General features: G+C 41.8%; 1 protein-coding gene across 11 annotated transcripts in view; it reads right to left on the bottom strand.

Annotated features, from left to right (window-relative positions):
- The window catches only part of MPDZ (multiple PDZ domain crumbs cell polarity complex component), a 95,734-nt gene extending 74,441 nt beyond the window's left edge, over positions 1-21,293 (bottom strand). For 7 of the 11 annotated variants that reach the window (XM_051642131.1, XM_051642127.1, XM_051642132.1 and 4 more), the window contains exons 1-5: positions 21,169-21,292; positions 12,281-12,354; positions 11,544-11,710; positions 1,457-1,678; positions 617-756 (exon numbers count right to left, since the gene is read on the bottom strand). In XM_051642131.1, the coding sequence (XP_051498091.1) occupies positions 617-756; positions 1,457-1,678; positions 11,544-11,710; positions 12,281-12,296 (545 nt within the window). In that variant the 5' untranslated portion in view covers positions 12,297-12,354; positions 21,169-21,292. Of the gene's footprint in view, positions 1-616; positions 757-1,456; positions 1,679-11,543; positions 11,711-12,280; positions 12,355-20,968; positions 20,986-21,168 lie in introns of those variants that run through there. The other 4 variants (XM_051642125.1, XM_051642124.1, XM_051642122.1 and 1 more) reach the window with 2 other exon arrangements.
- Between the last annotated feature and the right edge of the window lie 1,697 nt (positions 21,294-22,990).

Consider the following 22,990-nt stretch of genomic DNA (forward strand, 5'->3'; position numbering starts at 1 on the left):
CCATTCACCACTGAGTTCCTTTGTTCCCTCAGCTGCTTCACGAAGAAACCCATCTCTTTCAACACTACTTGTGGAATCAGGATTGAAGTCTAACGCATAATTTCAGCAAACTCTTTTTATTGCCGAGTTTCTGGTAACCTCACTTGAATACCTCTTTTTAAGAGTCAAACAACTTTAGGTCAAGCCCTACTTGACTTAAACGCTAGGTTTCGCTTCTGCTCAGTGGAACCCTACCTAACAAACAGTCCTGCTAGTTACAACTGAGTTTTTTGCACGAAATTTTTTTCAGCACATTCCAGGATGGCAAAATTTGCATTTCAGCTTTAGAAGTCATGACACAGACAGGCCACCTCAGCATTTTTCCCTGTTGGAAAGCAGATATTCTGAACAAACCACAGAAACTACATCTGTAGTTTCTGCAATTTAGAACAGATCATACGCTGTCCTGTTCCAACATTACATAAATTCTAGTGAAGAGCAATTTTAAAACTACTGTGATGTATGGCTTAGAATATGAAAGAAATGTGCTCTTGCACCACAAAAAAAAAAAAAACACAAAAAAAACAGCAATCATGCTAACACTTGATACATCAAAATATTCCAGTAGTAATCTTACCTATGTGCCACACTTCCTTCCTGGATTTCTTGCACAAATATTCCTAGTTCTCCTCTGTTTTCACTCTTGAGTCCCACAACGCTGAAGCCCAGACCACCACTTAAGGGTTTAATAAGTTCAATGGTCTCAACAAGACGACCCTGTTTAGTAGAAAAAAAAAAGGGTAAAAATGTTTAAAATGTTGAAAAGCAACAGCAATAACTGTGGTAAACAACTTGAAAATCAGTTTCTAATTTGATAGCTACAGCTGGACAAACTTTCACTAGCTAAAAACTGAAATATAGCTGTTCAGTTAAAATTTCTCACTATTATACAGAAAAGTTTCAACTTTGAAACATTAGAGAAATAAAGGTTATTTCAACCCAGAAGAAGAAATCAGGAAAAAACAGCCAAATACACTAATTTTAGGCTTAGTAGTGACTAAACTAGGATATGTATGTCTATAAAATTGTAGAGGACACAGGCCAACTCTCAAGCAGAACTAGAAAATAATGGCAAATTTCCGAAAGAGTTACGCGTAGAAGAGATGCTCTGACAAAGCATCTCACTCACAAACAGAGCGGCAGCCCTACAATGAGCACAGAAAGATCATGACAATCTGTGAGATGCACAGTGCCCAGCTAAGGACAGTAACTTAGCAGTGACTATGTCAAAGCTACTTTTTCAACTGTTTTCTCATTTACCAATTGTTCCTCAAATTAAAAGCTTATTTTTGTTTTATATAGCAAGCGAGCTATGTTTTGCTTAATAACTCAATTGCTTTTAAATAAACATAGACATTTTTTAATTTTCCAAATAATCAGTGATCCATACTTTGTGGCTACCAGACAACATACTTACCTGGGACATATTTCTGATCAGCTGCTCAAAGTCATCACTAGGGGACTTCCCATTAATTTGAGGAGTAATGCATCTCACCGATGCTTCCAGCACATTAGCTGGGCTGCCATTCTGCTGAGCCAACAAGTATGACTCATTATGGGGCAAGGATCCCATGTTCATACTATGATGGAGAAGCTGGGGGAATTCACCAGTGGAATGTATGGAAGGTGTAATATTTACCTGTAAAAGATCGACAGGAACATAGATTTACAGACACAATAGAAATCTCCCATAGGCCAACTGCATGTTAAAAATATATGAAATACCAAATTGTGATTTTAAAGACATTTTTTAAATAAAAAAATATTTAATATTCATAATCAATGTAAAGCTGTGAATTACCTGCTCAGAACACAAAAGAAATTTATTAAAATAATCCGAAATTATTTTATATAAATTACCTAAACTTCTAATCACAATGACAGAATCTTAGGGGTTGGAAGGGGCCTCAAAAGATCATCTAGTCCAACCCCCCTGCCAGAGCAGGGTCACCTAGAGTACATCACACAGAAACGTGTCCAGGCAGGTTTTGAATGTCTCCAGCAAAGGAGACTCCACAACCTCTCTGGGCAGCCTGTTCCAGGGCTCTGTCACTCTCACAGTAAAGAAGTTTTTTCTGATGTTTATGTGGAACCTCCTATGTTCCAGTTTGCACCCATTGCCCCTTGTCCTATAACTAGACATCACTGAAAAAAGCCTGGCTCCATCCTCCAGACACTTGCCCTTAATACATTTGTAAACATTGATGAGGTCGCCCCTCAGTCTCCTCTTCTCCAAGCTGAAGAGACCCAGCTCCCTCAGCCTTTCCTCATAAGGGAGGTGTTCCACTCCACTACCCATCTTTGTGGCTCTGCACTGGACTCTTTCAAGCAGTTCCCTGTCCTTCTGGAACTGTGGGGCCCAGAACTAGACACAATATTCCAGATGTGGCCTCACCAAGGCAGAATAAAGGGGGAGGAGAACCTCCCTTGACCTACTAACCACACCCTTTCTAATACATGCCAAGATGCCATTGGCCTTCTTGGCTTCAAGGGCACATTGCTGGCTCATGGTCATCCTCCTGTCTACCAGGACCCCCAGGTCCCTTTCTCCTACACTGCTTTCCAGCAGGTCAGCCCCCAACCTGTACTGCTACATGGGGTTGTTCTTCTCCAGATTCAAGACTCTACACTTGCCCTTGTTCAATTTCATCAAGTTTCTCCCTGCCCAACTCTCCAGCCTGTCCAGGTCTCACTGGATGGCAGCACAGCCTTCTGGTGTGTCAGCCACTCCTCCCAGTTTAGTGTCATCAGCAAACTTGCTGAGGTTACACTCTGTTCCCTCATCCAGGTCATGGATGAAAAAACTGAACAGTACTGGTCCCAGTACAAACCCCTGAAGGACTCCACTAGTCACACACCTCTAACTAGATTCCGTCCCATTGACCACAACTCTCTGATTTCTTACTTTCATGGCTGGTGTTTGGGGAACGGAGGTGCAACTTTATAAAAATGTATAGAGCTCAGGTGAAGCAGAAGCCCTCATTTGGCTGTTGTCCCACCTGCTTGCTGCCTGTCAGCAGGCACTGTTTTACTCCAAATCCATCTGCTTCATACTTGCCTGGCACAGTAACCACAACACAGGACCACAATATTGCAGCCTCAAATACTTTTCATAGTTTTACAGAGCAAATTTTCTAGCATTCTGCATCACAATACAAAAGACTGAGATTCCCCTAACCTAAAGGAATGGCTGACCTCTCACATTCCTTCTGCATTTCAAAAAATCTTATTTTTAAACTTCAAGTATCAACAAAATACATCAAAACTCTAAATGTATTCTAAAATGTCCACTGCACCAGTCTCAACTATTTAAGCAGGCTACTTCCATTAGGTTTATCATATCATTATACCATTAGGTTTATCATATCATTATACCATTAAAAGGTTAGTACCATTCCCTGTCATACAATTCCTTATCTGGGTGCTTTAGGAAAATACACTAGATAATGTCATTTGTTGAATACCTTATGTGCCTAGAAGAGCCTCAAGTGACAGAGAAAATATAAGACAGCACTGTAAAGACCTCAACAGCACTTTGCATGCTATGCCTTCAAAAAACTGGAATGTTTGGGTGTTTAGAATTCAGTGATTTTCCATCACACAGTGATTACAGTCTGTCGCCTGTATTTGTGAGGAATCTCTTGCGCTATGTTTCAAATAAATCACAATGCTTAAAATGTAAACGCATGCTCTTTCTTTAACCACATAGTCATTTTAACAAGGCTGCAAGGCACAGGTACATAAGCCTTGTTTCACAGTTCATGACATGTAACACCCAGAGACATGATCAAATTCTGCTGTTCCCTGAAAGCAAGACTTCCCCTTAGACTATATACATTATTTGAAACTAATGAAGTCTATGACATACTGTGTTTCTTATCTGCATTAATCCATACAATACGTTAATTCACCTCCATCTTCCCGACATCATGCATTTCCATGTGTAAAAATACATCACTGAACTAAGTCAACTGATGTGCTTCATTTCTAGCTCTCCTCCAGCTTAAAATCTTACATATCCCACTGTCATGCACCTTCCTACAAAAAACTGTCATGGGTCAAATTATTATTTTTAAGAGTACCTAATACTATTGTCATTAGCCAGTCTTGCACTGCTTTATTTTAAAAACATTATTTACACTTCCACAGCAAGATAAAGCAGCCTAAAAGCATATGAGGTGCAAACGAAAACTATTTCTCATGTGCACTCAAAGGCCACAGTATATGAGTCTGACATCACAAAGTCACAGATACATGCTCATTCTCTAAATTGCAGTGCTTAGTGTAGAAAATAGCACTGAAAGACTAAAGGTTACCTGCCTCAGAGCTCACCTGGTGAAAGGAGTTCCTAGAGAACTCATCACCTGCTGATTTTAGTCACTGCAGATTAGTAAGAGCTCACCTAATCCATTCAGTGCTGCCTTTGGAGTGGTAACCTCAAACTAAGAAAGCAAGGCTCAGGAGCTCAGACTGGAAATTACTCCAGTCAAAAAGATGAAACCTAAGGAAAAATCCATGAAACATCTTCAGCTTCATTCAGCACCTTCCTAAGAACAGTTTTACTCTGTCTGGATACATTACATCTAACATTACACCTTTCAGGGCAGCTATATGGGGAATGGTCACTGGTATTACTGATAGTTACAGAAAATCCAACTGTGCATGAATTCCCTACTTTGAATGGAGTGCACAGTCACCTTCTAAGACAAAAGAGGGAAAAGAAGGAAAGTCCTAAAATAATGCTAAGAGGAAAATTAGATACCATATACAGAAAGCTAGAACCCCTTCTCCTTTAAAAAGAAAGAGCCAAGCAGGCAAAAAAGGACAGAAAGAGTACTTTAAGCCACTGAAACTGACGGTAGCTGAGGAACTGCTACTGTGCCTACCCCACTGTCTATTTCTCTTCCATCTTCCTTCATTAATTTCACTTCTAAGTTTTTTCTGTGTTACCATACGATGTGCTGACTGCTGCCACAGAGACAATCCTAGTCTGTGAAACCTCACTCTGGATAAGAAGGCAATGACTTTTGTGCACCTGGAGCACTCCTTTAAATGCAAATGTGCAGGGATTAAGTTGCAACACTGGAAAAATCATGCAATGCACTAAAAATTAGAATAAGCAAGACACAGTAATCCTAAAATATTACATTTTTAATACAGTATGAGTTATACAAATAGTGTTTACATCATTATATTATTTTTCTCTGATGTGCAATTGAACCTGTATGCACCAAGCAGCAAAAATAAAGGGTTCTGAGTATGAAATATTGCCCTTAGTATGAAATTAATTATATGCCTTCTCTGAATCTAAAATCCTCGTACCACTCAATACCCCATACAGCACAACCTGAAGTATGCAGAGGAGCTCTGCACCCACTATGTTCTCTGTATGTTCTGCTACTGCTGCTTAACAGAGGATTCCTTTAGGCATCTCATTTCACTGTAATGTTCAAACAGCATGCTAACCATCACGGACACAGACTTCCACCTGAATGTGTGCCCAGTATCACTATTTTCTTCTCTAGGTAAGTTTGAAGGAGCTCTTCCATTAAGGTATGACAGTCTCCTTAGGGATTTGGTTTTCTCTCTGGTAGAAAACTCATAGATTCCCATGCTAAAATAGATGTAGCACCAGGCCAATTAATATATTAGTTTTATAGATCATATGCTTTCAGAAACAAAATCCTGTTCAAACCAGCAATATAGTGCCCTCCTTCTCAGTCTGACATTTTATCACTTCTGCATACTTGTATGAGCCAGGATATCACTACAAACCTAAAGGAACTGGCTGACCTCTCACATTCCTTCTGCCTTCCAAACCAGGAGATGGCATCTGTTCATGCTTTTCTAAGACAATTTCTAGAACTAATTATTAACTGCATTACTCTGAAGACTCTGGATTGTTTTCATTTGCCTGATGGTTGAAATACCACTGAAAAGAACTGTTGCACACTATATATAGCAAGAAAAGGTAAAAAGACCCCACCATTTAACTAGAACTTTAAAAAGCTTCACCTCAAATCTCCAGTACAACTCTGATTACAGCACAGCTACAATGCAGTATCAAACACCACCTCTTCAATAACAACTGATAGAAACACCTCATCTTTATCACTTGCTTTTTTAAACAAACACAGCTATTAGTTAAATGGAGGATGCGCTTAACGCAGGAAACCTATCTCACAGAAAGTGGCTTCTGACTTGTGGAACTCCACGAACAAAAACAAAACTTTATGAAAAAAATGTCAAACTGTTAACAGAATAAAATTTGCTATGTATGTGCATTCAAAAGATATTTCAAAACATGTCCTTTCCTGAAACACCCACAAACTTAAAAATTTAAAAACATTTCTGGTTTATAAGTATAATGATCCTAAAGGTAGATGCTTAGAATACCTAGACAAATTGAGAAAACCACTCTCTTCACTGTTCCCCCTGAAATACGGGCATATAACATGTCAAAGTTGAGAAAAACTGGTGTATATTCCTGCTAGCCACAGAAGTGCAGGTCATTCCAGGGGGAGCAATAAACTACCAGTGGAAATCTCAGAAAACTTACGGTCTTGTGGTTGCGTGAAATATTTTGTGTAATGTAGAAATTGCACTACTTTGTAGTAATAGAATCACCATAATTCCATCAAGAAGTAGCTTTATAGCTCAGTGATTGTGTAAGTACCATATGAACAAATATTGCTTTGTTTTTTTAATTTGGCTTATGCTCATTTTCCTTATTGGCTTTTTCATTGCTGTAACATCTGCAACATGGACATAATCTGATACAAGACAAAAAGAAAAATTCACATATACCACCAAATATGATAAAACTTAGGTTACAGTTGCACAGCTAGACACTAAGTGCAATCAAACAGTGCTTACATGCAGTTATTCAAAGTACTTTTCTAACAAAAAAAGGGAGCTACCCAAGCCAATGTAATCACCATTGCCAGGTCTCAACTTGGACAAGAACAAATTCTTGGCATTCCCGCACTCAAGCCATTGAGCCCCAGCCTTTGGAGATCCCCAGCAGCAGAGAGCAGTACTACAGCCGACTCCAGGCCTCCTGAGTAGCAAAAAATGTTGGCTGCAACAGCAAACTGCACTGGAAGGGACACAAGAGTAAGGTCTGAAGGAAGGCGGCAGCGAGGACAGCGCTGGCAGGCAGCCTGTCCTGCCAGCTGCTCCCCACAGGCACGTTGCCTGCGCTCCAGAGAAAGCCCCAGGCTCCCCGGGAAGAGGCACTGGCACCTGCATTTGCTTCAGCACTGCTGGCTGCTCCTTTCTTTTTCTCCCCTCAGGGTGGGTTGAAGGAGATCCCAAATTAGCATTTCTTGTAAGCATTATGTTTCAAAACACAAAGCAAACATCCGTTGTTATAGAAAGGGGTTCAAGACAGGAACTAACGGTCTCCTCTAGTTGTTAAAGTTAAGCAACTGTTCAAAGGCAATATGAAAAGACAGTTCCCTCACTCCTTCCTTAAATCCACTCCAGCACTGATCCAACTATCCTGAGCAACCCAGGATGTGCTGCACTGCAGAGGACTGTTCATCACCACTGCACTGTGAAGGAAAAGCTATGGTCAAACTCACAAGCAAAAAAAATCTAAGGAATGCAGCCCAGCCAAGAGAAAGGTATTCTGTTCTGGCAGAGCCCTGTGTTGAGTGGAAGGAGAAGGGAGGAGGAGGTATACAAGAGACAAAAAGCAGAGAAAGACAAGCAGGAGAGGACTGCCACTACAGCCTGAGTATTTTCTTTAATATATTTTGAAAAAAATATATTACTGAAATGTTTAAAATGTCACAGTCTCAATTCTTCTTCTCTGTCGCTCCTTTATCTGCAAGCAATGAGACTTCTCTTCAGCATGAGAAAACAAGCAATGACTGAAGAATAAGGATGGAAAGAGGCAGAAAAAAATTCGATTCCTCCAGTGCAGTTCAACAGAAGAGACTAGTGAAGTCAGGACAACAGTATTTGTCAAAAAAACTTCCCCTTTCTGTCCTTTGACTTTTCCCATTCAATTTCCTCACTTCTCAAGGACAGATGTGCCATACAAACAAATCCTGCTTGATCATTTAAGAAAAAAAAACTTTAAAGCACTTAGCAATAAGCACCAAAGCACGATCTACTGACTTTAGCATCATGCCTCACCAACATCAAGAGGAAGCAACATACCACTCAGTCCACATCACCTGCACGTAACACAAATGCAAACTCAAGAGCCTCTTCTAACCACAAATGAACAATGAATGGGATCAATTTCCAGTTTCCACAGAAGTTTTAAATAAATGGGACAGCAGATCTGAAACACCTCCATGCATGCAAAACCACACTTTTTCAGATCTTATTTTGGTGCTTAAAAGATAACTTATCTGCAGGAAAATAATAAAAGGAAGTCTACTATTTTACACCATAGGAAATGGTAGTAAGTCTCATTGGAATGCAAGGAATATTTGTCTGCTAGAACCATATATTTGACTCTTTATTTTTTCCTATGAAAACATGACAGATGTTTACAAGATTTGCCAGCTCATTTTCCAGACTCACTGCACAAACAGAAGACTGGATTCTCACTATCATCTGAGTGGCTTCCAGCCACAGTGCCTCCAGACTGGTGCAGTTGATATGTCAGAGGGACGGGATGCCATCCAGAGGGACCTGGACAAGCTGGAGAAGTGGGTCCAGGTGAACCTCAGGAGGTTCAACAACGCCAAGCGCAGGGTCCTGCACATGGGCCAAGGTAACCCAAGATATGAATACAGGCTGGGGGAGGTCACGCTTGAGAGCAGCCCTGTGGAAAAGGACCTTGGGGTACTAGTGGATCAAAAGCTGGACATGAGCTCCCAGTGTGCGGTTGCAGCCCAGAAGGCCAACTCCATCCTGGGCTGTATCAGAAGAAGTGTGGCCAGCAGACTGAGAGATGTGATTCTGCCTCTCTACTCTGCCCTGGTGAGACTAGAATACTGTGTCCTGCTCTGGTGCCTCCAGCACAAGACAGATGTGGACCTGTTGGAATGTGTCCAGAGAAGGGCCACAAAAATGATCCAAGGGCTGGAGCAACCCTCTTATGAGGACAGGATGAAGGAGTTGGGGTTGTTCAGTCTGAAGAAAAGAAGGCTTCAGGGGACCTCATAGTGGCCTTCCAGTACCTGAAGGGGGCCTAGAGGAAAGCTGGGGAGGGACTTTTTACAGAGGCTTGCAGTGAGAAGACAAGGGGTAATGGTTTTAAGCTGAAAGAAGAGAGATTTAGGTTAGAGATCAGGCTTAAATTCTTCAGTCTAAGGGTAATGAGACACTGGAACAGGCTGCCCAGAGATGTTGTGGGGGCTCAAACCCTGGAGGTGTTCAAGGGTAGGTTGGATGGGGCTCTGAGCAGCCTGTTCTAGTGGAAGGTGTCCCTGCCCATGCAGGGGAGTTGTAACTCAATGGTCTTTAAGGTCTCTTCCAACTCCAAAAATTCTGTGACTTTGTAAAAACTCATGAACCAATTAAAAACACATGAGCAATTTAACACACTGTCACACTTCACCTTGAGAAGAAACAGAACTCCATTGAACTTTCAGTGCAGCTCACTGTGAAGCATCATAAAAATTTAGCTGTCTTAGTCTCGAGTGGGTAACTGCAACACCTAGCCACTGTATATCTCAGTATCATTCACCATCCTGACTCAAAAACATAGTTCTAACTTCAAGTGCTTGGGAAACAACTTATCTGCTTCCTCAGTCTGGCACAGCTCAGCCAAGAAGCCTGGCCACTATTCACCTGCCCTGCAGTTTTCACCAACCTGTAGTTTAAGAATTTCAAGAGCACAGCATCTTCCTAGCCATAAAAATAATACTGAAGTGTGTTCTTGAACAAAACCAAGCCTTTGAAAATGCCAAGGAACACATCTTTTTAACATGACTGCCTACTTCATTATTTTATTCTTTGTCCTGTTTCAGTATTCTTTACAAACACTTGAACAAAGCAAAGAAGAGCCAGACAATCTAATGTTGTATTATAGGGAAGACATACTTCTATTATAAGAAAATATAGGATACTTTCTGAAGAGCTGACTGCAATCTAAGAATAGCTAAAAGCCCACATTTGCATGTGCAAGTGTTCACATAAGCACGTATCAAGAAAGAAATTCACATCTAAGTATTTCTCCTGACAATTAGACTTGGTATGTAGGCCATTAAAGTAGCTGCATGAATAAAACTGCAGGGTTAGGGTAGAAGGTAAAATTATTACTTGTTTTTAAAAAATACACATCTAAATTATCCATCTGTAGTATCAGTTGGTTCATTTTATCAACTTAGGTGAATGTATTTAAAAAGAGAAGCATCCTCTATCTTCACAGCTAATATCTGGAAGTGAAAATTTAAATTGCCTTTTCACCAAATTGCCATTCTAACTACACGTTCCCAGAGACATTACCACATAATTTCTGCATGTCACTGTTAAATCCTTGTTTTCAAACAGCTTAGCAAACAAACTCTCAGAACAGCTTTCCTTCCTAGATTTTTTTCAATCACCCCAGTCTCTGCATTCCAAACCTGCAAAATTTGAAAAGCAGAGTCCTGTATGGCACTGTAGGCACCATTACAACTTATTTCTGGTGTGTGTAAAATAGCATCCACATGATCCATAAGAAGCAATACAGAGCCAGATCATGCTCTTCTGCCACACAGTTGTAGCGGCATCAAGATCATGAGGGCTCCTGACCAGTCACAGTCCAGAGAACAAATGCAGCTACATTTTGATGCTATGGTCAGAGTTCAGGGTGTGCATCCTCCCACTCTGGCATTTCTGCATACCAGCCACAGAGCTGTCCATCTTGCAGGAGTCAACGCCTATTCGCAAAGCTACAAACACAGCTTAGTCCTAATTCACTTACTGAACTACTTTTAATATTCTTCAAGTTCTTATCCTGCTGACAAAGTAATTAAAATATTATAACAAATAATCAAGTTGATATAGCTGAGCTGCTGCTCCTTATCTCTCATCCTCATTGAAGAGATGGCAGAAAAGTAATACTTTTATTTAAAACCCTGAGCAAGGAAAAAGGAGGTAGAAGCTCTTGCTTCTCTTTCATTCTTATACAAAAACCACAAATTTTCATTTCAGTATGTAGTCAACATTCCACATCTTCCTTTATTCTTATTTTAGCAGGGTGAGACACAAGACAGCAGTAAAAGGCTCCTAAGAAAAAAATCCTAAAACTTCATACAACACATGCTCCTTTTAAAGGATAGAGACAGAAGGCCTTATGTTACCATTCCACCCAGTATCACCATTTCCCCACTGTGCCATCATAAGTAACAAGCATATACATAAAAAATGCATCCACAAACTATGGGTTTCAACAAAGCTCAGAAAAATCAAATATGTGCCACTCAGTTCTCTGAAGCTTTTGACTGCCATTTAATTTAGGTTATTCCATTTCACTATTCAACATGCAGAGACACACGCATTTTTGCATCGTCTTAGCAATTTTTCTTTTGTGTCTGGGAAGCTGCTTTTCCTACCTGATCTCTTAGTTGTTGAACAGAGGTCTGAAGGTTGAGAATTTGGTTAAAGAGAGGACTCTGTAGCACTGACTTTAATAAGCTCAGTTTCTCCTCATTTGCAATGTCACCTCGATCCCGAAGTTTTGCCTGTAAGCGCTCCATGGCCTGGAGGGCGCGATGTGTATCTGAAGGGATAACAATTCCTAGTCAACAGCAGTTTAGAAATAGCCACATACAAGCAGGTAACAAGTTTAAATGTGTCCCTCCCTACTGCTCAAACTACAGAGGACTTAATTGGTTCAGTTCTGAACAAAAATCATAGCCCAAACATGTCTAATGAATCTGGAAGTCAGAGGCAGAGTTGAAAACAGAAGCCAGTGAAAATTACATTTTTGTCCAGCAAGAACTGGGTTACAGAAGTTAAAGTGCCTTCATTAAAATTCAGTTTCAGGAACTGTGGCTAGAGACAGCTATAAATAACTAATTACAAACACATGCATAGTAGAAAACATTTGATTTTTTCATACAAACTTTTTTATTCTAGTAAACATTAAAACAAAGAAATCAAGACAACGCGCTAAAAATAAAATACGCTGAACAGATTACAGCACACCTTTTGTTTCAAATACAAAATACAAAAATCTCAAATACATCATGCATTTCTAAGCACAGTAAATATTTTTTACAAAATGTCTCTTATCATGCACACTTGATTTGGCCACAAAAATAGAGTAATACAAATAAAAAAATACTACCAATTGTTTCCAACATGTTTTCTGTTTCTCAGCTTCTATTCCAGTAACAGTAAGAGGCAGCAAATAGTCTTTCCCTGAAAAATAAGAAAGGGAAAAGGGTCACATTTATAGAAGCACTAAGCTCTGAAGTAGAAGGAAAAAGTTTTCTGAAAACAAGAAACAGCCCTGCAAAATAAGAAACCACAAAAAACACACACCCTTGGATAACTAAAGTGACCTCATAGGGGAACCTCTTCTGAGTCACTCTGGAGCTTAAAAACTGTCTGAAAACTGCTTTTAGCAATACTCTGTCATATTTTTTCAATTCCATATCAAAACTGCTGTATGCGTACTGTTGCACATCTTCCATTGCTTTAATTAGAAGCTATGAATCCTAGCTGTCACTGACAAGTTTACAGTTTCACTGTTTTCCTTTCCAGTGCTTCATAAAAAAACATTCCCTGAGGGATAAGTTTTCAAGCTGTGTTGACAATTTCAGGTGTATGAGTCATAGCGCATTTTGTAAAGTCACCTTTAAAAAAGAAAAGTCACATAAGTCACAAAGTCTTCAGACTACAAAGGCTGTCAGGACCCTCACACTACAGCATCTGCTATTAAACCCTACTGGAATTGATACTCAGATCCAGATGACAGCTGGGTTTTCACCAATGTGGGTTTCCAGGCAGGAAATTCTACACTGGGAGGAATAAATTCTGAAACTGTTTATTGTTACGGTTTGGGAGACCCTGGCACGGTGTTGATACGTGTAAGAAAGAGGGTCCTTAGGACCCTGACAGACTGGAAGGGTCAGTATTCCCGCCCACTTCCTGTCACAGGCTATAAAAGCCCGGAGATCCAGAAGCCTGACCCTTCTCCTTTCCTGCTCCTTTCTTCCTGTGGGTGGTGCTGCTGGTTCCTTCGGCTTCCCGCCTGCTCGCTCCAGAATCCAACGGCATCGGGTGCTGGGAGGAGCCGTGGGCCTCTCCCCTGGACCAGCCCTGCCTTCCCCATATCCCTGCCACCCGCGAGATTGTTTTTTTTATATATAAATACTTACCTGTTCTTCCCCCACGTTTTACCCTTCTACCTTGTGTTATAGTAAATTTGTTTCTAATTTTCAATTTCCAAAGTTTAAGTCTCTCTCCTTTATTCCCCTTCTATCTTCCCTTGGGAGGATGGGGGGGTAGGGGGGGTGGTAATAGCACTTCTATTCTCTGTTTTTTGGGATTCACCTTTAATATTTAAACCAGGACATTTATTATTTTTTATTGCTTTTTGGGAGTTGTGGGGTTTTGTTTTTTGTTTGGTTTTTTTCAACAGTGTGTCTACCATTGTTCAGAAATTCGTAGTGATGGAATATTTTTGATAGAGATGGATAGCTGAGGAGAAATGAAGAGTTCAAATTCACAGTTGCATGAACTGAGTTGTGCATTTTATCATCTTATCTTTACAATGGTGCCTTTGGTTTCTTGATACTAGGAGAGCACTTAAGTATAGCACCTCAACTTGAAGCTGGTGAACTTATTGTGATGCAGAGAGCTGTGATCTCTAAGCACTCAGGAAAAATGAGATATTCTTGACACTTTGGAGAAAAACGGAAAGAACAGTGCTGACAAATCTCTGGGTAAGAAAGTCTAACTAAAATTCATGAAGACCATTAGTCACAGAACCAGAGCAGGACAAAAATGAAGCAACCCTCACAGTAAAACTGAGAAAACAGCTGTTAACTGTTCCTTCACTTAAAAGGAACACAAATCATTGTAAGTATTTTGACAAGCCTATATTATTGGCAGTTTGTGAAGAAAACCCAAATAAAGTGGGTTTTAAATAGTTTCAAATTCTATCGCCAAAACTTCCCTAGTTTTGACATGTCTGAGGCTTCATATCAATTCATATCAAGAAAAATGTTTGCACTCAAGAGTGGCTGAGCACTGGAACAAGCTCCCCAAGTAAGTGGTCACAGCACCAAGCCTGCCTGAGTTCAAGAAGAGTTTGGATGATGCCCTCAGGTACATGGTGTGATTCTTGGGGTGCCCTTCACAAGGACAGGAGTTGGACTCAACGATTCTGATGGGTCCCTTCCAATTCAGCATATTCTATGATTCACTTTGTTGCATTTGCATTTGTCAATATATTGGTGAAGATCACTTATCATCCTTTTTAGGACAAGATACCACTCCGGGACATACATTCAAATCCTTTGAAACTACTTTGTTAAAGTAACCTTATTTGATGATCCAAATTAAGCATAGCAGTAATAAATAAAAACAAACCTTTTATGAATTTATTTTCTCATTTGTCAAGGCAAATCTCAGTACAGGATTACCAGATCTGAAAACCAAACTATGCATCTTGTGTTTTTACCTTGTCACACTACAAAAACAAGACAAAAATATGTGTACTTCACATGGGAAGGGCAGGATGAGATTATTTAAATATTGTGAAGGAAGCTGGCTTCCCCAGACCTTAATAATTCATAGCTTTTCTATATTCCTTCTATATTAAGAAAACACGATCACATCTTCTGTGTAATGTACTCTAGATGATCCTGCTCTGGCAGGGATGTTGGACTAGATGATCTTCTGAGGTCCCGTCTAAAACCTAAGATTCTGTGATTCTATTCAGACTTATTTTTCAGACATTTGAGTGCCATGATCTTGTTTATCACAACACTATATGCACAAGCACATAGCATTGTATGTTCAACATCTCAGCTCCTGAAGAAACTAATCAGGACAATACGGGATTACTGTTCTGCTTTACCTCCCTGAGAACCTCAAAAGAGAGACATAGGTTTTTAAAAGTCCGTATCTTTTGGAGTAGCTGAATATTGATTTATATTAGGATTAAACTTGTCTAGAATGTCATTCTTCTTGTGCTGGCATATTTTTCAAGTGGCAGAATGGACAAGGTCACCACTGTGTTCCTGCAACCCCTGTGGTACAAACTCACATGGTTTATAACGGAAGCTTTCTACATGCAGACACAAGTCCTAAACATACTCTATAGCTGGCGATGATCCAATCTAATTTGCAACCAAAATAAGACCTTAGCTCTGCTAAGAAACTCATTATATACTTTATATTTGCCTCATGATTTTGAGATAGGAATACTGCTCCAGAGATATCTTAACATCAGCAAACTCATTTTTAGCTTTCAGTTTAATTCTCCTTATTTTGTGTTTGTATTAGCAGGGAATCCCTCCTCAGCTGACCAACTTAATGCTTCTGTTGACTGTGGCAGTAAGTGGGAGCAAGACTGAAACTGTCATCAAGACGTTTTCCTTCAGGACACTTCCTCTGATGTGGAAACAATGCATTGAAACACACCAGCACTTCTACCTGTTGCTGTCCAAGATGACCCCTGGCTGCTCTGCCAGTACCCTGAAATGGTGAAAAGCCACATGACTCTGCTGCTGTGCTACATCCATGCTAACAAGTGGGATCTGTCAGCACCAGCTTAATGGCATATTAGTATCACTGAAGTACAAGGAAAGCAAGCACATATCTGTGCAAAATGCCCACAGACCTATCCATGACTGCCACCAACCACTACAGCTGCCAACTCCTGGCCCTTAAACTAGCTTGCTTCTAGGTATTTCAACAGTGATATGCTGGGGAGAAGTGTGAAGGCAGGCACAATTATTTGCTGAGAGACATAAGTCTGTCATTAGTTATAGTGAATATTTTTATAAAGCCATCACAGCCTTCAAGATGCACAAATGGGAAATCAGGTTCTGATTCTCACATTTCACATACTCCTGGAAGGCTGTGCAATGTGAGTCTGAAGCAAAAACCTGCCCTTTTTCACAATACAAATAGGGGTTCACACCTCAAAGAGATTACTAGCATAACTCATAGTAGATTTAACTATTTTTGTATTTCAGTTCTAAAGTTCATTAATTTCTTCCCAATACTAAGAACACAGACTGACTTTTCTACTGACAACTTGAAGAAATACTGTTAAACAAATAGCAGGCACCTGAAAGATGTGGCTTTAGAAACAAACAAAAAACCCAGACAAACAAAAAGAGCCTTCTCTTTTACCTTCTGTTTTGTAACAGGAACGTAAAAAACTCACATAATTTTAGACAGACACATGGTGAAAAACATGCCCCAAAAACCTATTAAGGATGTGCAAAAGTTAGGTGATCCTTTTCAAACTTGCACTCTGACATTTGATTCTTTCCATGCTAACAAACAAAACTGTGTTCTGCACACATTTTTTCTACACTTTACGTTGCCCTTCTGTTTAAGTTCAGTGACAGAAAACGGTTGGCATGCTGCAGCTCTGGTGTCTTTGTGCCTAGTCCTAAAACACTAAAATCCATAGGTGTCAGAATTTTTAAAAAGACCTATGAAACTTATGTTGATCATATTCTTTCCACTGCAACCACACAAGCCATTTAGCTAAACAGCCAAAAGATTCATAAAAAGGGAAAGATAACCCACTTCAATGATTACTCTTTCACATCTGATCAAGTCGTTCCTAAAACAAAACTTACTCGGTTTCACTGACTTCACTTACTACTTCACAAAGCCATTTCAGATAATAGGCTAAAAACTAATGCTGATAGCAGTGGATTAGCAATCATGCGATGCCAAAGATAGAAAACATGGTAAGAGGCTTTGCCCTGTAGCTCCTGCATTACTTAGAAGCGTTCTGAGGATACAGAGGAAAAGCCTACCTGAAGAGTGATCTCTAGACCCAAACTTTAGCTAGGAGTTGCTTGAGATTCAAACTAAAGCTCTTTCAATTAAGCAGCATGGCAATCACAACATGCATTTTATAGCTAATAAAAAGAGTATTTCAAAACTTCTAATCTAAATTTCAACACCTGGGCCTGGATTTGGCTGGGTTAGAGATATCCTTTTGTACTCAATTTTCATTCTGCATTGTTTCCCTGCCCTACTTTCTGGCTATCGCTCAAACAGGCATGTTGTGTCAGCACTGCCTGGCACGAGAATGGAAACCAAACCACACAAGAAGTGGAAGATACTAATTACTGCTAAACCTTCTGCTTTGCCTGTAATTTCCAGGAGCTCTTCCACTTCGCCAAGTTATCTCCCACACACTGGCTACAATCCCCAGGAAGAAAATGAAGGCGATACCCAGCCTCCTGGCAGGTAGTCTTGTCAATATGAAGACAGCTAAAAACACTCATGGTAAACTGAAAAAACGTAGCTTTTCTATGTATCCTTCTACTGTCACAAAGGTCATTCTTCCTGTTGCATACAGCACTTTCCAGAATCATGAGTAGTACTACAAGAAGTTGACAACTATAGCCTGACTGGTATAGTCTTCGCTACACCTAATAAAAGGTGTATAAGCAAGCAGAGAAAAGGTGTGGAAGTAAACACATGAGGGCAGTGACCAAGAGGGAAGTGAAAAGAAAGAAAGGAAAAGCAAAAGAAAGAAAGGAAAAGCAAAAGAAAGAAAGGAAAAGCAAAAGAAAGAAAGGAAAAGCAAAAGAAAGAAAGGAAAAGCAAAAGAAAGAAAGGAAAAGCAAAAGAAAGAAAGGAAAAGCAAAAGAAAGAAAGGAAAAGCAAAAGAAAGAAAGGAAAAGCAAAAGAAAGAAAGGAAAAGCAAAAGAAAGAAAGGAAAAGCAAAAGAAAGAAAGGAAAAGCAAGGAAAAAATAAAAGGGAAGGGAGAGGGGAGGGAGAGGGGAGGGAGAGGGGAGGGAGAGGGGACAAAAAGGCTAGCCTACCATTTTACTAACAAAGATTTCTACTGACTACCTGAAACTTAATAGGCAAGCACAAGAAGCCTGACATTTACATTTAAAAGCTGTGATAATTAAAATTCTTCCTGAAAGTCAAAGCAGAAATAAAATGGCAGTTCAGTAACTTAACACACAGTGTATATTAAAACTATAAGCAGTTTTGTTTGCAAAGTGACATTACTATGAAACCTCTTGAAATTTAGCACAATGCTGAATGCATTAAAAAGATGTAAAAAGATTGTAGTAGTGGCTCTCTATGTTAGAGAAAAGTACTGGGATAGAGCTGAACAGCATTATGTATTTCGAAGCAACTATGAAAATACAATTTCAAACATTCAGCTATTTTTAAGCTTCTGCACACATCACACTAATGTATTAAGAAAATCCCCAATGCCTTTGGATTAAAAAAGCATTCTGTTCACTTGTGTTTAATTAATAATGTTCTATTTAATTAATAATGTTCGGCCTCTCTAATGAGCCCGACATGAGCATAACACCCATGTTAGCTGATGTGTGAGTTCTAACTGCTACTTGGAAATGGGTCTAAACTAGACTTAACACTTTCACCTAATGATAAATGGGTGTGATACAGGGTATTCAAAAGAATTTGTAAAGAGTACTGCAAAAGCAACACAGTAGGGGAACGTTTTATAGGGAGGTGGTTTTGGGGATTTTTTTTGGTTAAGGAAACCAACAGATCATCTATTTACAAAAAATTAAAATAAAAATAAATCTTTCAGTAAATACTGTAAATTCAGGTGAATTGGCATAACATTTTCTAACATTTGAAATACAGGATTAGTTTCAGAAACTGAAAAGCAACTTTTTAGTATATGCAGAATATATGTGACACTACATATGCTGAACTGATGTACAAAACCCAGGCATGGTTACTATTGCCTCTTTATGTTTTCAGCATGTGCAACTGGTAGCCATATTGTCCATGAGCCATAAACTCAATTAAGTTTGATGAAACATACTTCCTACAACAGTTGCACCTCTTCACATATATTGGATTCTTCACAGAGGTGACAACAGCATAAATAAAGGGATGAGAAGCCCCACTGAACCACTGAAGCCAGTAAGCTTCAACAAAGAGTTGCCATTTTCCTTACAAACTAAAACCACAAACTTCTTACTGTATATTGAAAATCATTACAGCTGGTAACAAGACTGTGATGCAAGGTGTGCCTCAGATGCAAGGACAAGGTCTGAAAAGCGTACAAAAGAAATACTCCAATTATTCCATAAGCAGCAACAAATACTTCTCCAAAGTAATTTACAACTCACAAGAAGGCACTGAAAACAAAATGGCCTATTTATGTACCCATTTGCTGAGAATGCCAACAGTGAAAAAAAACTGTGCTTACCAATAATGATACCGTATACTGCCAGCACAGCATTGAATCGGCTTAAACAGAAGACTGCTCAAAGATAAAGCCTATTAGAAAATATACTGGACACACTCAAAAAAATTTACATTTTCTTACATGAAACGTGGGTCGGATTATATAAAAAGGTCTTTATGGTTCTTAATACACTGATTGAACTCTTATCTATTAAAACAAAACCATTTAGAGTGATTTGCACAACTGAGAAGCTGCATGGCATTCCTCTCTGAAGAACTGAGACTCAAGAGCTACATGGAATATAAATAGCAACCATCAGTATGTAAGTAGTGCAGTTCTTCTCTTCCTAGTGCTGTTACTGATCTAACTTTGCTAGTGCACTTTTATGCAGAGAGGGGAGAATGCATACAGTTCCTGATGAAAAAGCTTCTTGAAAGCACAAAAGCAGCCATTAGCCGAGCTGATCAGCAAATGTTACATGCAAGTTTACTGTTACCAAGATACAGAGAGATAAAAAAACCATATACTAACAATGGACAACAAATCTGAAAAGAAAAAAAAGAAGTCCTCTGTTATACAAAATGTTGCCAGTTAAGGTGGATACCTCCGTAGAAATTCTCATTCTGCATTGTTTTCTTCTAATACTACATTACATTCGATTTCCACAGAGCATCAAACAGCACTTTCCAAAATTATTTCACCACTTTTCCCTTTTCCAGTTTAGATTCCTCCCTACCAGCGAGTCATTGCTATATTGGAAAATGCAGTGCTGATATGGAAACCACAAGGTATTACGCAACAGACTTCGCAACAACAGAATTCAGACCCTTCAAGCTTCATCACGGTAAATCACTGCTCTGCTATGGCAAGAGGCTCCTGCTACCCTTTCTGGCACCATAGCCAGTAATGACGTTTTCCGTTAAACAGCTTATAGTAACAAAATCTTCTGCATGTTGTTAGGAAGCAAAAATAAGAAAGGAGGAGGCATTGTTTAGAAAAGTGAAGGAAACGGAAAGAACAGGACATTGTTCAGCCAGATGGCAAATCAAATCTCTTAAATGTGATACATGGAGTTACTGTGGTTGGCTTTATGATTTTTTTTTTTCCTTTTATTTTCTTTCTTAGTATTACTCTTTCCAGTAATGTAGGGAGGTACTGGCAGCAAGGCAGAACACCACGTGAGAAACAAACCAACCCAAACAAGCAGAGACCCTTTGCATTGCTCCGCTAGACCCACCAAAGGGCACAACGATGCCTGAGCCTCACCCCTCGACTTCCACTCTGCCAAAGCGCTCACGTTTACATGCGGACCCAGGGGGATGCCAGAGAGCTACAGCTGGGTCCAGACCTGCCAGAAGCGCCAGCAAGGCAACAGGCACCGGCATGGCACCCGAGGATTCGGGTTGCATCTCCGCCAGGAGCCCGCACACCAGCCCGGAGGAAAGCGCCGGTCTCGCCCGGGCCTTTGGGGCGGCCGTGGCTCCGAGAGTCTCAACGCCGCCGACCGCAAGCGCTGGGCGAGAGCCCGCGAGTCCCCCGGCCCCCGCCTGTAAATGCTCCCGCTAAGGTAAAAAAAAAAAAAAACAACAACAACAAACAACAGGGATAGGGGAAGACGAGGCGGCGAGCAGGGTTACCTGCAGCAGTCGGCAGGCGGGAGAGGCTCGGCTTTTGTTTACTTGAAGATGACTCCCCGCCAGGCCGCCCGAACCCGCGGACCGCTCGCCCGCCGCAGGCCGGAGCCGCGGCCCCCAGCGCCGCGCTCCGCCGCCCGCACCCAGCTCGGCTGGCGAGGAGCAACAGGCTTAGCCCTCCCAACGACTCCACGGCCTCTCACCTCCTCCAGCAGCCGCCCCGCTCCCGCAAAACCACCGGATCAACACAATCATAAATACAACTTCGCCAGATGAACACGTTTTAAAAGGCCGCTCAGAACTCCAGCGACACCGCGGGCCCCTCCCCGCCCTGCCGCACCCCCGGAGGACGACGCGGGCGGGCTGGTCCCGCACGCCGCCGCTCAGCCCGGCGCCCCGCTTACCCGAGCGGCTCGGCGGGGCCCGCGGCCCAGCCCCGCTCTCCGCCTTCCGTCCTTCCCGCCCCCAAGTAACGGCGCCGAGCCGCGCCGCGGGGAAGCGCGCTCAAGGCACGCCCCGGCGGCCGGAAACCTAATCCCAAGCCCCGCGGCCCCCCCGGGCCCGGCCGGGTGCGGCCGCCCCGCCAGCAGCCCTCCGGGTGTCGGCCTCCCCCCGGCTGGCTCCGGCGGCCGCCGCGGCGCGGAGCGGGACTGGGACAAGAAGGGGAAGGGGCCGCTGGGGGCTTGGGGACCGTGTTTGAGGGCTTCCCGGCCCGCTCCCTCCCTGCCGTGTCTCGTCGCAGACCTTGCAGCAAAGTTTCTCTCCCTGCGGCTGCAGGCCAGGCGGCCCGCACGCCTTGGACGGGAATGGCTCCGCGGAGCCGGGCTGCAGTGGCTCTACCTCCCCGGTTTCCCGGGCTGAGGGTTTTCTCGGGCTGGCCCCTGCCTCTGTCCGGCCCTGCCGGGCCGCGTCCGGCTGGGCCAGGGCCTGCCGGGCGCCGAGGGGATGTCCGGCCGCTGTCCCCTTCGGCCCCAGGGAGCTGCGCCTGTGCCGGGGCGGTGGGAACTGCAAAATGCTTGGCAAGGCTAAGCACAACACCGCCGACATCCCATGATGAAGTTAGACAAAATTACTAATAAGGCGCTAGGGCTAATAAAAGGCTGGTTTATCCTGCAGGCAGCAGCTGGCTACTGCCTTAACTGAAGGTAAGGAGGATGCTGCGTGCTCTTCACACACATCTAGAATAAAACACGTCATGCAGGATTGCTTGCAACGACAGTAAAAAACAAGTTCTGCAAAAAAAATTGGACGTATTCTGCTGTTTGTTGACTTCGCTTCACCCAGCGCACGCTCTCGGGATAGCGGTTTCCCCTTGACCAAGAGGTCACTCCTTGCTGTGAAGGCGCTGGGCGGGAGCGGAGGAGGCGACAACCCGCTCCGCAAGGGGACGCGCGGCTGCTCCGCCGGGCTCCGCGCGGCCGGGGCTCCGCGGCTCTGCTCCGCCGGGCTCCGCGCGGCCGGGGCTCCGCGGCTCTGCTCCGCCGGGCTCCGCGGCTCTGCTCCGCCGGGCTCCGCGCGGCCGGGGCCCGTGGCGCTATCCTGCTGCTCGGCTGCGGAGTCGGTTCTTTCTGCAAGTGGATTTTAACTGAGAGTGTCGTCATAGTCGAGTGCTAGTGGTTTCGGGGTGGGTTTTTTGGTCCCACAAACGAGTTGAAGTTACTGAAATACCGAAATACTGCCCTGTTCATTTGAGAGAGAATCAATATATGCAAACCCAGTACACACAAGCAGAACATTCATCATGTAAACTTTATTAAATACAGCTTTTTATACGTTGCATGGATTTTTTTTAATTATTTTTTTTAATTTGGAAGATTAACTTCTGGAAAAAAAAAAAAAAAAAAAAAAAAAGTGACCCTCCAAACGGTATTTCTCTTGCTTATTACAACTGGCAGATTGAAAAACTGCAAACTATTAGCTGCCTTTTCCTCTGCTTTAAATATGTATATAATTACACCTTTTTAGCAATCCTTCCTCCACTTCCTCACGAAGAAAAAATTATTTTCAATATTTTATTTGCAGGTT

This window comes from Apus apus, chromosome Z (assembly GCF_020740795.1).
Source record: "Apus apus isolate bApuApu2 chromosome Z, bApuApu2.pri.cur, whole genome shotgun sequence".
NCBI lineage: Eukaryota > Metazoa > Chordata > Aves > Apodiformes > Apodidae > Apus > Apus apus.